Source organism: Sinocyclocheilus anshuiensis, unplaced genomic scaffold, assembly GCF_001515605.1.
Source record: "Sinocyclocheilus anshuiensis isolate Anshui unplaced genomic scaffold, SAMN03320099.WGS_v1.1 scaffold918, whole genome shotgun sequence".
Classification (NCBI taxonomy): Eukaryota; Metazoa; Chordata; class Actinopteri; order Cypriniformes; family Cyprinidae; genus Sinocyclocheilus; species Sinocyclocheilus anshuiensis.
In genome coordinates this window covers 776,720-794,456 of record NW_015540946.1, presented here as the reverse complement: position 1 = coordinate 794,456, position 17,737 = coordinate 776,720, and the positions used below count along the sequence as shown (strand labels likewise).

The window sequence follows — 17,737 nt, the reverse complement described above, 5'->3', positions numbered from 1 at the left end:
GAGATTGCACAGGACACAGTTTGAGTGAGAGGAGACACGTTTTAAGTGCGCGCACTCTCTCCGGGCGAGTATCTGAGCTATCTGAGCGCGCGTGTCCGGTTTTGTGCGAGAGCAAAAGAAATCCGCGCGCGAGCGGAGCTCGCGCATTTCGCGCATTATATTAATGTGCCTTCGCGCTACAATTATGCGCTCCTTATGTGGATTCTACACATTTAAACAATTCAGTTAAGTTATCTAGAATTATTTATGGATCAGATAAAATACATATAATCATGTATTAATCAATTATCATTTTGACTTAACTCTTTTCTTTATTTAAAGGCTGAAATGTGAGGTTTACCTTTTCAAAGCTTTATTTGAACATTTACATTAGATATTTCAACATGCTATTAAACTGTTGTCAGTCAAGTTGTCCTTTAAAATACGAACATCATTGGTAATGTTATTGTTTTAGTGATTATGCAAACAAAGTCATTTTATTTGTTGTTTGTTGATTTTTAAATATAAAACTTGGTTTAGTGATTTATGTGTTGGTACTTTTTGAACATCTCCAGCACATTTTAACAATACCATGATAATACTGATAACCATGATAATTTTGGTCACTATAATAGTGATAAGAAATTTTCATACCGTTACATCCCTAGTGAAGAGTTATATCTTTTATGAAGCAATGCAGCTACACAGCCACCAGAGGTCTGTATAGTAGTTAGACAACTGAATCTCACCCACAAACCAGCACTCAAAGCTATGACATCAGTGTTTGCAGAAATTAGTGTTTTGAAACTAATTGAACAAACACCAAGGATTACACGCTTTAGTTTAAAAAAAAGCACAAAAGTCAATTACAGTTCAAGTCAGTGTTTGTACTGTACCTTTGTGGCCTGAGCCCTCTGCAGCAGGGATGAGAGCGAGTGAGCTTTACTACTGTGAGGTTTGGCTGAAGTCATCCGCACCACCGGCCTCAAGCTCTCATCCAGACCTTTATCATTCACTGCTTTAATATGCACCAAGAACGAACGATATTTTCCCCCTGCCATGCCTAGAAAGGGGAATGAAAAAGAAAATGACGATTTCATTTGTTCTAAACATAAGAGAGATTTACAACAGAATTCAGGACTATGACATCAGTTTTAATGTGCATAATTACATCTAATTTACTAACACCTAAATTACTTTATTTAAAGGTACAATCATTATTTTTTATGCTGCATATTCATGCCAGTTAAATACTGTATGCAGCTCTGCACTTGTTCATAGCTGTGTTTTTTCACTGTTAGTCTACTGGCACACTGTTCGGGCAAACCTTTGAGGAGTTTGGGACTTGTAAGACTCAGCATCCCTGCGTGTCCAGACAGATCCAGTCCACTGGACAACCACACCGGCCCACACAAGATATCATCTTTGTGCTCCTGCAGGAACGGACACAGCCTGGAGCCTGAGACAGATAGAGACGTATTATTAAAAAATGCTGACAGATGTTAGCATAACAGGTGAACGTTTTCAGGTGGTCAAGATGGCTTAATCATCAGGACTCTTACCTGGCGCCTCCTCGATGTCCATGAACTGGATGTCCTCTGAGAAATCGTGCAGGTGAGATTGTCCATTCTTCTCTCCATTTGAGTGCAGGACATGAGACAAGGGGAAAACAATCTGCCTGTCCACTGCTGTCTCTGCAGTACAAAGTGTAACACAACAAAAGATTAATTTGGGGAATAAAATCGGACCAAACTAGCCAACGGAATCTAAGGTATCTTTTTCTGCTTAAGAGTGACTCACCATTCACTTTGCCCAGGCCTGGTGCTTTGTTCTTCAGCAGTGTGACCTGGATTTGTGGGATGTTAGTAATACTGCTGTTTAGCACAAACTTGAAGTCCACATGTCCAACCATGCAGGCTTTGGGCAAGACCAGCTCGAACACGTGCTCGTCCCAGCTGGAGCTGAGAGAGAGATATTACACATTACATGCAAAAAAGGGGGGAAATGTCTACGGAAACATTAAAAAAAATTTAATTAAATATTTATATTTGATCTATTTGTGTGTGTGATACTAGAAAAACAACACATAGCTGGAAAAACCTCTCAGTAGTGCTGGGTGGTATGACCAAAAATTTATATCACGGTATTTTTCAAAATGATACCCGTTTCACAGTACATGACGGTATTTTTTTTTTTCATGCATGACCGGGTGTTAACCATATTTTCTACTGATTGAGAGAGGAAATACTGCAGTATATTGACTTAGAATGCCCTATTTTACTGTCATGATGAGTGAATATTGTCAAAAAATACCACACTAAATAGTGACTAAACACGACCCCTTTTAATACGTTAACTAGGAGTCACTCTCATTTATAATCGGAGAGCGGCTATGCAGTTGTTTTGGCTATATTACTTTTTTGTCTCATGCAGCGCACTGCCTGCATCTCAGTAACAAACTAAAAAAAACAACAAACAAAAAAGTGCATGTGATATTAACAGACGAACTACGCTTATATTTATAATTCCAAACAATCAGTAAGCGACAGGTGCTAGGAAACGCTGTTTTGTACTCATTTATTGACGAGTCGGCTGCGCTGCTTCTCTGCCGCTCACTGCACAGAACAGACGCCGAGAGGGCTGACACTTCTCCGGGAAAGTCAGACCTCGCGTTCGCGGGACAGCACTGGCGAAATCTTCCAACTGAACCATAGCTAAGGTTTATCCAAAAAAGTCGCTAGATTTGTCAGTATGAACATTCTATGGAAAAAATCCGCTAAAAGGGTCTGAAAGTTGCTAAATCTAGTGCTAAAGTCGTGCTCGTGTGTGTGAGACGCAGGAGCTGATGGCAGGGGGCGGTGGATATTTGTGGCGGTCAATGTGGATATTGTGGATGAGTTCTTCTGTGTCATCACGTTCTATTAGTTCTACAGCTTCAGTTTCGGAACTTTCACGCTTAGTAACATACAGCTGTTCCCTCACCACAATGCACCAGTGAAAAGTGACCCCTTTCAAACAGTGTCACGTTCCGAACGTTGTTTAAGTGACATATACCGGTATTGCGGTATTTTCAAAATTCATATCATAACAAAAATAAACACCGGTATTCGGTATGAACCGGTATACCGCCCAGCACTACCTCTCAGCCAATCAGATTTGAGGACCAGAAACAACTGCTATATAAATAAGTATATGTACGCATGTGTGATTTTAAAGGGGTCATGAACTGCCTTTTTTATTATTTTGTACTGTTCTCTGCAGTCTACTAATAATGTAATCAAGATTTTTACATAAAAAAACAATCATTTAGAAGTAATAGGCTATTTTCTGTCCTGTTTTGACCCCCCTCATTGGAACGCTCGGTTTGAATAGGTGTGGCGGATTCTAGACTCAGAAGTAAACACCCACTGCTATGATTGGCTAATAGTTGTGTATGTTTGACAGCCTACATCCTTCATGGATGGGCGCTGCTATGATTTAGGTTAAAAAAAGCATAAATACTCAGTACATATCAAACGATCTGTAATAACAGACAAAGCAATAGTGACCAAAAAACGTCTTTTAGTTTCAGTCTTTCTGAAAATCCTGCGTCGAATAGAGCCTTGTTTGTAAACGAATCCACGGTAAAATGAAGTGAACAAAGGACCAAGTTCTTACTAACATGGTCTGGAACTTCATTAAAAATAAAATTCATCCATTCTTTCCTAATGTTGGGATCAGAAGGAAGGCTGTGTTTTCCATAACATGGCAATGAACAGCATCTTGTTGTCTTCGGATCCATCTTTATCTTTTGATTTTTGCGTAGACCTGCGTTTGCCTCTCTCGTTACTTACACTACATGCGTGAAACTGTGGGCGGGGCTAAACAGGCAGTGCTGTAGAAGCAGGCGTTGATCTTCTACAGTGGTGGTGTTTAGTTAGCCACACTATTACGTCATAAAGTGGCACATTCCACAACCTGTCGTTTTGGCAGATTGGCTTCAATATAAGCTGTTTTTAGACTAACGAGAAAGTTTTGAGTTCTGAAACTTACAGGATGTTTTATAGTACAATGACCTCTAATATGCCAAAAGATCAAGGGAATCTTGTATCTTGTACTTGGGTGTATGCTGTATGAGGGAGAGTGTAGGCTGTTTGTGAATGCACACCTGTCACTCTGTAGTTTCCAGGTGCGTGTGTGTTGCGCAGCATCGCCGTGGTGCTGCTGGTGAAGGTGTTGCGGATGCCGCCTTTGCTGCTGTTCTTGCTGCACCTCCACCCAGCAAGGGGGCACTGTTGCCGAGAAGCGTGGCGTCAGCGTTTCAAAACGTGTTAGTTCCACCAGAGATGAAAGTCTCTCTACGGTCAATGGCTGGTCCACTAGGAGGTCAACTCCTGCCAAAAGAGACACAGCTTACTATACTGAACACTTCCACACAAACCACCATTTTACTGCTAGTGAGATGTACACAGAGAGAAAATGCAACATCAGATGACACAATGAACAAAGAAGAACACAGAGAGGAAAATTTCCCAGAAAGCTCACATCAGCTGTTTTAAATACACAAAATCCAATTCAGCAGCACCAACTGATTTCTTAAGGCTTTGATGTGAGGTAGCTGAATGCAAATTAAATAAACTATCTGATCCCCTGCTTTATGTCGGACAGACACAAAACACACTAAGTTTAATGTGCTTTCATGTGTCACTCACCTGTGATACCTGGGCTTGAAGGATTTGATGTGGGCTTTGCTCCGTCCAGTAGTTGCTCTGCCCTATTAGACAGGGGGCCGTCGACAAAAATGTCGGCGTCATCGATATCATCACACACACCTCCAATTTGAAGGAAATGAAGCTCTCCACCTTCACATAGGAAAAAAATAAACTTATTTGGCCGAGTGCTCAAGCTTCAGAAATTAACTTTGAATGACATTTAAATAATTGCATGTAGCATTGCTTACTGCAAGTAAAAATATTAATATTTAATACTTTCTCAACTAGAAAGTATTATGTTTTCTATATTTTCTGGAGAAAATGGTGCAAAAATTCTTAAGACAATGTTCTGGTCACAAGCCAAGTCAATAGAGTGTCTATGCTACTCAGGATATTCTAGGTATTAATTGGTTACATCCTTCAATGTGAGTTGGAGACTTTTTTTTGCCTGTTTTATCACCCATCAAGTGAATACTAAATAGTCAAATACCTTTAAAAAAAAATAAATAAATAAATAAAGTACTGGCACACCTCATCAACAAACCACACAATTAATTATTCATATGCATATCAAGGATGGTAGGCACATCATACTTGGGGTTAAAAGGCTTGTTCAGCTCAATAACTGCAAGTACGCCTTATATTAACAGTGATTTTAGTCTTAATCAAACTACTCATTAACATAAATACAGTGACGGACAGCCAACAAAACGACAGTGAAAGGCAGGGGTGGAATTCCCCTATTCTCCCTTTTTCTAATAAATGCACAGATGTGATAAGAATTTTTTCTTGAGCAGCAAATCAGCATATTAGAATGATTTATGAAGCATCATGTGACACTGAAGTCTAGAGTAATGACTACTGAAAATTCAGCTTTACCATCACATGATTAAATTATATTTAAAATGCATTCTCAAAAACACACAATAGCAAAGCTGGCATCAATAGACCACAGCAACAGATTCATGCACTTTACTACTGTGCTTAATTTTGTTTAATTCAGCCAGTAAAAAGGGCAATACAAATCATAAAACCAGTAGTGGCAATCCTTGACTCCCCAAGGTCACTTCTCATGGATGCAAGCGACACAGCGGTCGGTTGAGCTCACTATGGTTAATGAGAACCTTACTGGTTACCATAGCGATGAGGTATGTGTGGGCAGCAAACTAAACTGAAAGAAACAGTGAACTTCCACGCCTCACATCTCCTTGTTAGTGAACAACACATGAAGAAGCCAGTAATAACAGTTGAATCGCAAATAAATATGTCAATAACTTGCTTACCTTTTGTGCAGGCACACAGCCGGTCAGTGCCTGAGCAGTAGGTAACAGAGACGAAGGGGTCCACCTCCTCTGTCCCCTCTTTCTTGGGTGGCTCCACCTTGGCCAGCACCTCTAGGGTGGACAAGTCTAGAATCATGATGTAACCCGCCTGTGTAGTCACCACCAGGTGTCCAAGTCCGGCCACCTCTCCTCTCTTCTCCTTCCCAGCGGCAGTTCCCATGCTTGGGCCAGCTGTCACTGCAGATGCAACCATCCCCGTGCCATTTTTGAGCCCTGAAGGTGTCGACTCCTCAGACATTTCCTCTCCATCATCCTCTCTGCCATCCAGCACATCTGGTGGCAGGAGGAGGAGAGACGTGACAGCATCCCGTGTGTCACGAATCTGCTGCACCTTCACTGGTTCTTCCTCCAGGGTCACAATGCGGGTGGAGTAATTCAACTTGTAGAGTGCAAGGTATCCGCCACCACCACTGGCCCCTAGAGGTCTGTAAGTATGGGGCTGCTGCTGGTCATGAGGGGGCAGGATGAGAGGGGTCTGTGGAGGAGAGGTGCCCGAGTGGGCGTCATGGCCATTGGCCAGTGTCTGTCCTTTGCGATGGCCACAGAGGGCCGAATGCAGACGGTTAAGTGTGTTTAACACCTCCACTTGATTGATAGCGCTAAGGGACTCTACGGAGCACGGTTGAAGACCAACTAACAAGTGTAATCCATCGCTGCAGGGCGTGATGGAGTCAACGTACAGGTTCTCTTCCTCCAATACTTTTGGCAACCGCAAGCACTGCACCAGAGAGCCCGGCCGTGGAGCCAGAGAGCTCCACTTTTCCCCATCCAGAGGTCCGAGCCCAGCTGCTGCATCCGCAAACTGCTGGATATATGTGATGGGAGGGTCCTGCAGCAGCAGCTGCTCATGCGAGTCAAACTCCATCTCGATAATCTGCGGGACAGTGAAGCCCTCCTCGTGAAGCCCTTTGCTCATCAGGTTGTTCATCTGGGTGAACACCTTCCCTGAAGACTTCTCATCTGCTTCCTTGATGCTGTACAGGAGTAGTACAGGCATAGTCCTATGCACAGGGGTGGCTGGTGGTAGGTTTGGGGAGCCCAGGTCTGTGGGGAGATTACAGGACCCGATCTCCATGGGACCCTGGTCCGGAGCAAGCCCCTCAGGGGCAGCAGTCCTTACTGGGCTATCCATGGAGCGTCGAGACGGAGGGGGACCTAGTGGAGAACTATCTGCTGACCTGTAACTTAGCAGTCCGCCGGCCAGCAGGCAGGGGAAGGGAATGTTGTGGTGCTCGGCTGGCCTCTCCTTAGCCTTGTCGGCTTTTGGGGGGCCCAGTGAGTGCGGGGGGTTGGCCCCAAGCTCCTCCAGGTCTTTAACTGTGTCCTCCAGCACACTGGCCACCACCTCCCACTGCAACTTCTCAGGCTGCTGTAGGACACTGAGAGCCGTGACTCCCAAACTCACCTCCATTGTCTCTTTCTGACCCAGTGGGCCTACACATATGGAAAGCAGGAGAACGATAAATAGTGCGTGAGTGCAGATATGAAAATTAAGTGTTGAATAAACTTTATTAATACATGAAAATCAATTTTCTACTTTTTACCTGTGACCGACTCTGATCTGGAATGCTCTTCGCTGTCCGAGTCCTCTATCTGGTCATCACTAGGAACAAAAACACAGGAAATGTTCAATAAACACAATAACAGAGGAAGACATCTTAAAATAATTTGCCACAAGTGTGTATAAGTAGGTTTAGAACCTGTCCCCCTCTAGTTTGGGTAAGTCAGAGCAGCAGGTGGCCTCCTCTAGCCAGGAGAGTGTGGGCCTTCGTGATTCTGTGCCTGTGAGACTCTGCTGCTCACTGCCGGACAGGATCAGCTGCCTCAAGATGGCTGGGTCATATGGGTTCACCTCAAACTTTAAATGCACCTGCACAGGTGAGAAAAATGTTGATACAGAGCACAGAGATTTAGGTGTACTGTGTCTTTCTCATCCACTTTAGAGACAGTGATAAACAGTGATGAACAACAAACCTTCATAAGCTTCGAAACATCCCAGATGCAAATCTTCCCCCTTTTGGTTGCCGTAGCAAGGAAATGAGGGCAGCTACCAAACCCATAGCACACGATTTTATCTGAACCATCTGCACTAGGAAACTGGGCTGGGCTGGTGGCCAAGGTGACGGATAGCGGAACGTTTTGGGTGTGCTCCCCTTTTACGAACGGACAGTTGGGCGAGTGGCGCTCATGCTCAGACCTAAAAAAGTATCAGATGTTTTATCGGAATGGTTAATAGCAATAGGAAGGCCTTCTTTATGGTTCATGTGAGAGTGAGTGAGACATTGCAGCCGTGTTTTAGTGGGGTGCTTCTCACCAGGGCTCATCTGTAGGTTCCCAGCACACTAAACACACGCTGCAGGTGAAGCACATGGCCCGGTCATCACCTGTGGATGCAGGCTAGAAGGAAGAAGACAGAGCTGTTAGCACCATCCACAGTGCAAAGAGATGTTCAAAGACCTGATACAAGAAAACAAAGACGACACATTATAGCACACTATAAATGCAATACCCAGAAGCAAAAGTCAAAGAATGACTCGAATGAATGCTCCGATAAGCACTTTCAAATTTCTGTATGCGGGAACCAAATTTGATCTGCTCTTCAGCATGTTACATTAGCACAAGTCTTTACATGAAAGACTCCTTAACTTAAGCCAATACATCTGGTATAACAGTTTAAAAAGATTAAAGTCCACCTAGACGGTCAGGGCAAACCTTAAAATATATTTCAGTTCATAATTAATCATGTTTTCCCGTTTCGCAGAATGTCCCTTTGCTGTGGCATCACCCTTTCATCCACAACACAGAGGCACTGTTCTCCCTTCCTCTGTTCGGTTGGCATGACAACAGGGAACATGGGTAAGAGGAGTAGTGTGGTCTCCTTGGTTACCAGAGCAGCTCAACCCTCCTTGGCATGCATGGTGACTCAAGTAGAGACAATACATCATGTACCAGAGCATCATCGGGAATTCCCTAATATTATAATAAAACTAAAAGTGAAACATTCATACGTTTTAATTATGGATTTATTTCTGTTGTTTTTATGGCCTGAACGATTAGAAAAAAAAAATTCATTCTTGTTGATCCAGTTTATGTCCGTGTTCAAAATGATATCACTTTCAATAGTGATACAAACAGGCTTTCACAATAAGTCAGTGGCCATCAAGAGGAATCATTCAAACAGTGAAAAAAACAAAAACAAATAACCCATGAAAATCAAAGCGAAGAGGACCTTAGCAGAGAAAGCCAGGGCAAAGTTTAAAGGTGGCAGTCAATTTGGAAAGAATCATTGACATGGTGATGACACAAACCTGGTGATAAAAGCCTGCCTGGGACATGGGATCAGGCTGAGCCCACCTGTAGCCAGTATGAGGCCAGGATGTGAACGTCTCTCTCCTGTTAGCTTCACTGTACATCAAAGACCTGCAAATATCACACATACACTCTTAAGTCAAACAATCTTTGGTGGTAAAGAGGCACAAACAGTACTTCAAATCAGTCTACATCCTCAAATTCACTATAATTTAAACTAGTTTTTTACACTTTCTGTAGAAAATCTGAGCGGTGCTTGCACATGCTGCCACCATAAATATAAGGTGTTCTGGGTGTTTTTCAGTGTGTTTTAGTGTGGTTACGTAAGGTGTGCTGGGTGTTTTTAACAGTTTTTCCATAATGGACACAGCCAAATTACCCTATCCTCCAAATCTCAATCATGTACTGGTTTACAGATATGACTTGGGTCCATTCATCAACATAAAAGTCTTGAATTTTTTCACCTACTGTCCGCAAATGGAAAATGGAAATGGAAAAGTAATGGCACAATTCTCAAGCTGCACTATTTGAGGTATAATTTACAATTCTGAATGCTGTTAAGCTATCACAAATAATTCAACAAACACTGAAGTGCCCTGTCTTGTGTAGTTACCTGTCTACAGAGCGCCCGGGTCCAACACCAAGCTCTGGCCTGCCACTTGGTAAGAGGTAGGAGAGTCTGTCCATGACCGAAGAGGCGACCGTCAGGGCTGCAACATTTTGATTCAACTTTTTCAACTCATTCACGATGGCACTCGTTACCACCTTTAGCACGTGATGAGGGAGATGGAAGGTCACGGTTGCCCACTGGAAAGTGAGAAAGATGTAGGGTAACATTAAATTTCAACAGCATTCACAGCAGGAAGGCATGCAAGATGGTGTTAATAATAGGCCTACATCTTTTTTAAGAGCTTGTAAGAGCTGCAAATACTTGACGATTTTCTAAGTTCAGCTGCCTCATTTCAGGCCAAGTGTTTCAATATTTTTTAAACTGAAATGTCTGAACAAGTCTAAACAAGCTTGTTCACAACAATCCTGGCTTATTTGAACTTTCCCTCTCATTTAGAAAAGCCTCCAATGTTCAAACATGAAATAACCTGATACACAATCTGTGCTCTTTCAAAGAGCCAGGAAAGTTCCAGAACCCGGTGCAGTGGCCTGACAGGGGTCAATGGAGAGCTGAGTGAGAAATCAATCACCGTAGCTGACACTCATTGTTACAGCAGTGCAATCTGGTTGTCTGCCAAATTATGGAAAAAAGGGTGCCTGGATGACTACACAAGGGAACACTGCACTTACTTTCATTTTTTTTAACCACATGGGACTGATGCCGTGGTCCACTGTGAAACTGATTAACAGGACTGCAGTAATATGCTGATAGCTTGGAGGATGCAGGGGAGAAACATGCCATCATTATTAACTGCAGAGGCCCATTTATTTAGAGACTCACAAAGAGAGTGCTGATCTAGGATCAGTTTTGTTCCTCCAATCTAGATGAATATGACTCATGTACAGAAAACAGATCCTAGATCAGCATTTATGAGAGGTCCTTGTAAACGCACCATGTAAATAAAGGAGCCGAAGACTCCCGGTGTGATAACCGATGCTCTTGTTTTCTCATTACACAGATGCAATCTGTACGTACTATACACAAAAGACTAAAGAAATCTCTGCTCTCTGTCCACGTGCTTGCATCTGGTAGAGACTGCAGCAATGAGAGCTTAAATTGGTATTGTTATTGTATTATTACTAGCACATTATTTTTACTTATTTTTAAATAGTTAATTTAATTTTACAAACAATAGATTTTTTTATTGCATTTTACTTTATGCTTTATTTTGTGGTTTATTTTTTTAATTTGCAATTATTTTTATATTTGTTGTATACTGTTTATTGCTATTGTTTTTTATTATTACTGGCACAATATTTCTATTTATTTTTTAATTTTTTAATTCAATTTATGTAAAACTATTCTGCCAATTATTATACCAAAAGAACACTTTGAAACTAAAAATTGCTCTTGAAGGGGAACAAAATGGCACTTGAGAGGGAAAAAATTGAAGCAATCCGTTTAGTAAATTTGTGCTGCAGAGAATCCTGTCACATCTAATCATGTGTTACTCTTTAAACTGAGTATTTCTCTCTGCTCTTCACTTTGCATTCTTACAGTAGCAGTCGTGACGGTATGCACAAAGACAGAGGGAGTCTTAAGATGGACCTCAGCTCTGACAGATTTCACTGGCACAGGTGCATTAGTGGGAGTCTTAGATCATCCTCCTGTTACTGCAGGGCTACTGATACACCTCAGAGCTCTGCCGCACCGCTGTTCAATACAGCCTGTGTGTGTCTGCACAGATCAGTCACTGTGAGGATATGTCTCATGAATAATCAATACTTTGTAACGCTACATGACTCAACTATTCTTGCTTATTAACAAACACACACACACACACACACACAGTCAGATTGCATTACATCAGCAAACATGCACCACACACACTGTGCCACAAGGTTTTAATCCGACTTTATGGGACCCACAAATTCAAGAAAGGAAAAGAAGCTTGCCAGAAGCTCTGCAGCACTGAACATGAAAAAAAAAATCCCAGCACTGCACAATAATGAATGGATGGCCAATACTACAAGCGTGTGTGTTCGTGTCAAAGAGAGAACCAGTCCTGTGCCTGAAGAACACTTTAAGAATATGAATACATTTGAAAAATTCTTGATAGGACAGAATATGTTTTCTATGGAAGTCTGTTTCTGAGCAATGAAGCTCTAATTAGGAAATAACGTCACAATTGCCAGAAATTAAGCAACAATTAATTAAGATATGAAGTTGTATTTGTGAAATATCTTCTCACAAAAAAATGCAATTGTGAAATATATACAGGTGCATATATTTTTTTGTTAAATGTGAGCCAAAATCATCACAATTAAAAGAACCAAAGACTTAAACTACTTCAGTCTGTGTGCACTGAATTTATTTAATACACGAGTTTCATAATTTGAGTTGAATTACTGAAATAAATGAACTTTTCCATGACATTCTAATTTATTGAGATGCACCTGTAAGACTTAATTGTAAAATGATATCCCAAATGTATAAAATTGCTAAATATGATGCCCCGAAGATATAAATAAATTCAGAGAAATAAAATTACAGTTGTAGCTTTAAAGACATAACTGAAGGTGCATTGTGAGATACAGTTTTAATTGTGTGCTATAAAGTCACATTTGTGAGCTATAACGTCAAATTATTAGACATGTTAAAAAAATAAATACAATCGCAATTGTAAGATATTATTATTCTCTGTGGTTACAAAAACATTATAATGATTAGAACAGTGAGATGACTTATGAATGATGCATCCACCTTCCTGTTAGACTCACCTTTGCCACTTTGTGATTGGCCGCCGTCTCATGTGAGGTATTCTCCAGGCCTTCTTTGAGCTGGGTGAGAAAGAGATCGTAGCCCTCTATGTTGGAAACATCCACCTTCTCCATACATGCATACAACATCTGCTGGGCCTGCAGGGGAACACGGGGAACATTGTAGTTCACGTTTACCACTTATTCAAACCTCAAAGGTGCAGAATATAAGCAATAAGTCATTCATCTATATACAGAGCGGAGCACATGGCAGTCCATCACTGTTAAAGCAACTGCACCGTGATGGCCTCGCCTCATCGAGTCTGTATTTTCTCATGTGGATTTCAAATGATAGTGTTGAAGTGTTATGCCATTAGACTGCTTCAGATTATTAAGGGATACTGATCTCAAAGGACCAATAGCACAGGAGTGATGGTACTTTCTACTGCAGGAAACATTAGTTATTACAGAACCAAGACCGTAAAGATGTTACACAAGATTACTATTTCGTATAAGTGCTGCTCCTCTAAAAATTTCTATTCATCAAAGAATCCTAAAAAATGTATCAAGGTTTCCACAAAAATAGTAATCAGCACAACTGTTTTCAAAAGTAATAAGAAATGTTACTTGAACATCAAATCAGCATATTAGAAAGATTTCTGAAGGATCATGTAACACTAAAATTACATAATTAAAATGGATTAAATTAAAACTGTTAATTGAAATAGTACAATTATTTCATAATAATACTGTTTAACTATTTTTTATCAAATAAATGCAGCTCTAGACATCATAAGATACTTCAAAAACAATTCTTACCAATCTCAAACTTTTGAACTGTAGTGTACTTTTAGACTAACCTGGGTTACCCTGATTCGAACTTCATGAATCTAATTACACACAGAATCAGTCTTTCTTCCATTTCATGATGATTTGTAATGACATTTTATGTAAAACCTCCACAGGGTCAACACTGAAAACTGTGAACCTGAGCACATCATGACGCCTCTTTTTTGATGCTTCAGAGTTCAAAGCACTGGGTAACACGGTCACAAATCGTTAAAGGGCTTTAATACGCAGTGTGTCTTTTACTGAGTGCTCAGATGGAAGCTCACGCCTTACATTACTCACTAGTACCTCTCAAGCACATCACAGAGATTTTCAGCTGACGTTTCAAACAATACTGCTTGGCTCCACCTAGAGATTTCCAACTATTTATGCTATTTTTGTGTGCCTAGAAACTCTAGTAACAACTCATAAAAACGGCATGATGGCAATGTAATTTCAGACGAGTACACAAAATGAAACAACGCCCCAGAGATTAGAAAGACTGAATATAAAGGTATTTAACAGTCTTGTATGAACATGTTCTGTCTCATCAATTTTACCATTTCGAATCAGTTCCATAAAACAATAAGCTAATCACAATCAACATTATGCTATTGAAAATCCTATATAAACAGATTTACTTCCAGTGCTGTGGTGATGACTCATGTTTACACTTCAGTTCTCACATTTCACCGTACACGTTTATGAATGGCCTTTCTGAACAACAAGTTTAGTCACATGACTCAGGCACTTCAGTCTGAGACTGTTAACTAATGTGACCTAGCAGAACTGATTTGGCTCCCATGAGGAACAGCTCATGGCCTGCAGAAGTTTGTTTTGACATCAATAGCCTCAATTGTGTATTGGAAAATATTGGGGCTGCCACTAACGACTATTTTTATTTCGATTAATCTATCGACTAATTTATCGATTAATCTAACCGATTAATTACCCACACAAAAAAGAATGTGCAAGAATGACAACATATCCACATGTTCTAGTCTACTAATAATAAAATTATAATCAAAAAACACTTTTTAAAGGAGTATTTACAGAATTTATTTAGGAGAAAAATGTAAATGTGTAGTATTTCTGAATTACTATTTTTCTTTTTTTATAAAATCAATTAATTGGGAATGCTTTTGATTATTAAAAATGAATGGAATCCAGAAAATAATGGAAAACAGAATTTGGTAAAGATAAAACTGTAAAACTCAATTAATTAGACAGGCTTTTTGATAAATAAAATTTAATTTAACCATTAAAACAGAGTATAGAAAAATGAGAATGGAAAAAAAACTGAATTTTGAAATAAAACGGATTTCATAGGGCCCTATAATTATAATAAAAAAATTTTGTGGTAATAAAAATAGATGTAAGTGAACAATATCCTTTAAAATGACTTAAAATACATATATAATAGCAATGAGGCAATAATAATTAGTTAATAAAGAATCAAAAGCAAGAAATCATATGGTTTTATTGAACAAAATTGTTAAAATACATATTGTATTATAAACAATAGAGCTAATGTACATTATGCATTACAACAAAGGCCTGCAGAGTGCGCCAAAAGCCTGACGATTGTTTTTACACATTACTGTGTACACATTCAAATGTCCCCTTAATCTTTAATATTTGGCCATTTCCTTAGGACAGAAATGAACAGTTCCTGTGGAACAACTGTGAACGGAGCCGCTGTGTGACGCATGTACTTAACCTACACGCACAGGGCCGGATTTACCTCTTTTCGTGACATAGGCAAAACAAATTTTTGGGCCCCCCTTCCCTATTAATATAACAGGCCTAATATTACCACCCAAGCAAACAAAAATATTTCTTAAATCAGTGGAAACCGTTACAGTGTTTTCTATCGCAATAAGCGCTTGCCTTCAGTCAATAAAAATCTAATGTAGGTTCTTAATTTGTTTGAGAATTCAAACAAATTGTATTTCATTCCATTAATAGGCACGGCGACATGGTCACATAACCACTTCGGGAGTGCATTATTTCTCTAATAATTTTAACGGCCTGGAGTCACAATCACACTAGCTATTTTTTACGCACCCCATCCCAAACCTTCCGTTGCAAATTCCAAAACGTCATTTTAAAAGCTAATAACAGAGGCTTGAGCCATTGATATGCAGGCTAACGCAGTTATTAGAGAGAGAGAGCGAAAGAGAGTGAGAGAGATTAAGTGCGTGTGAATACTTGCGTCTGTGCGTCTCAGTATTCAGCAGCAGCGTCAACTAATAGCGAATCTTTGAACTACTTCAAGAACCTCGCTACTGAGAAATGTCTTGTAGCTTTTCAGCTGCGAAACGCTGTTATTGATAAATTCGCGGGACAGCCGCAGCGCTGATGACAAGTTTCTGTCCGAGTCTCCGCATGTGTGCACGAGTACGTGTCTATGTGTGTGCGTATGTGAGAGAGAACGGGAGAAAGAAAGCATGATTTCCATACATAAAAAAGGTTGAAGACATGGAAATAGGTTGTCAATTTTACCCTATTTGTTACATTTATTTGCTCAATGTCTTCTGGGGTTTTGGTTCTTTTACTGCTGTAGATATCCCATAGTATAACAAAAATATTATCTCTCTTCATTGTGTTTGGGCCTCCCCTGGACGAGCAAGCATAGGCACGTGCCTAGAATGCCTATGCGTAAACGCGGCCCTGTACACGCATGTAAATAATTAAAGCGCATATATTGTATTAGAACTGCATCGCACATAATTATTTAATAAAATCGTAGCGTTTGTGAATTTACAATGATGCTTCATTATTTTTAAATGGGTCTAATATATCATGCAGCCTTGGAAAACAGACCAAGGTTTTTTTATACATTCTCATCTGTGAAATATGCCACTATTTCACAGACGAGAATGTATACGTACACACACACACAATACGTATTTTGCCGGGTTGTCGACGTGAGCAAAATGAAGTCAAGGATTTGTAAAAATCGAATAGTCAAATAAAATCGAAGAATCGCGACAGCCCTAGAAAATATCACAGACAAATGCACATGTAAGATCAAAACAGGATTTCAGGCATTCTAAGAATGATATGCATGCCATTGCCATATTTTGATTTCTAGTCTCTTTAAAACGTGGGCACTCAAAGAAACGCAGACAGTGGATTCATTCAAATTAGTTTCAATTTCTTATTATCTACAGTGCTGTTTAAAAGTTTGGGGTATGTAAGATTTTTTTTATGTTTTTGAATAAAGGTTCAGTAAATACAACAATACCATGTGAAATATTATTACAATTTAAAATAAAAGTTTTCTATTTTAATATATTTTAAAGAGTAGGCTCATTTATTCCTGTGATGGAAAAGCTGAATTTTCAGCAGCCATTTCTCCAGTCTTCAGTGTCACATGATCCTTCAGAAATCATTGTAATATGCAGAAGACGTGCTTTGGTGCTAAAGAAAAATTTCTTATTATTATAAATGTTATAATGTATAAATGTAAATCAACAGATGTGATGCCCAATATTTTTGTGGAAATTATGTAAAAGGAAACAATATAAAAGCAATGTATTTTAAGTCTTTACTGTCACTTTAGATCAATTTAATGCATGTCTGCTGAATGAAAGTTACCTTAAAAAAAAATCTAACTGAATCAAAACCTTTTAACAGTAGTGCATATTTAATAAAAAATGAAAGTATTTTATATTTCTTTATTTTACAAAATATTCAATAAAGATACTTTTATCCACTGATAAGGCTGTTAGTCCTAACTAGGGGTGCTCCGATTGATCGGCTACCGATCACTATCGGCCAAGAGTATGCAGAGTCCCAGTATGTTTTAAAGCAGCTGTTATAATTCCAGTGCCAAAAAAGTAGAATATTAGTTGCTTAGATGATTACAGACCAGTGGCCCTAACTTCAGTTGCTATGAAAATTTTTGAGCGATTGGTGCTTAGGTATCTAACTTCTAAAATCTGTCTGGATTCTCAGAACACAAGTAGTTAAAATGAATAATATACTTTCAAGTCTCAAAACAATTAGTGTGGGGGCCTCACAAGGATGTGTACTGTCACCATTATTGTACTCTGTATACACTAATGGTTGTGTTTCACATGGTAAATCAGTGCAAATTTGCAGATGATACTACAGGTGCATCTCAATAAATTAAAATGTCATGGAAAAGTTCATTTATTTCAGTAATTCAACTCAAATTGTGAAACTCGTGTATTAAATAAATTCAATGCA

At 39.6% G+C, this 17,737-nt stretch overlaps 1 protein-coding gene across 1 annotated transcript in view; it reads right to left on the bottom strand.

Annotated features, from left to right (window-relative positions):
* Nucleotides 1-17,737, bottom strand: part of LOC107689818 (baculoviral IAP repeat-containing protein 6-like) — a 118,795-nt gene that overhangs the window by 81,645 nt on the left and 19,413 nt on the right. Inside the window, exons 3-16 of the mRNA XM_016487983.1 lie at nucleotides 12,713-12,850; nucleotides 9,936-10,129; nucleotides 9,322-9,433; nucleotides 8,328-8,410; nucleotides 7,988-8,210; nucleotides 7,714-7,883; nucleotides 7,558-7,616; nucleotides 5,954-7,447; nucleotides 4,671-4,820; nucleotides 4,127-4,352; nucleotides 1,780-1,940; nucleotides 1,542-1,673; nucleotides 1,307-1,438; nucleotides 871-1,042 (exon numbers count right to left, since the gene is read on the bottom strand). Of these exons, the coding sequence (XP_016343469.1) occupies nucleotides 871-1,042; nucleotides 1,307-1,438; nucleotides 1,542-1,673; nucleotides 1,780-1,940; nucleotides 4,127-4,352; nucleotides 4,671-4,820; nucleotides 5,954-7,447; nucleotides 7,558-7,616; nucleotides 7,714-7,883; nucleotides 7,988-8,210; nucleotides 8,328-8,410; nucleotides 9,322-9,433; nucleotides 9,936-10,129; nucleotides 12,713-12,850 (3,446 nt within the window). The remainder of the gene's footprint in view (nucleotides 1-870; nucleotides 1,043-1,306; nucleotides 1,439-1,541; nucleotides 1,674-1,779; nucleotides 1,941-4,126; nucleotides 4,353-4,670; nucleotides 4,821-5,953; nucleotides 7,448-7,557; nucleotides 7,617-7,713; nucleotides 7,884-7,987; nucleotides 8,211-8,327; nucleotides 8,411-9,321; nucleotides 9,434-9,935; nucleotides 10,130-12,712; nucleotides 12,851-17,737) is intronic.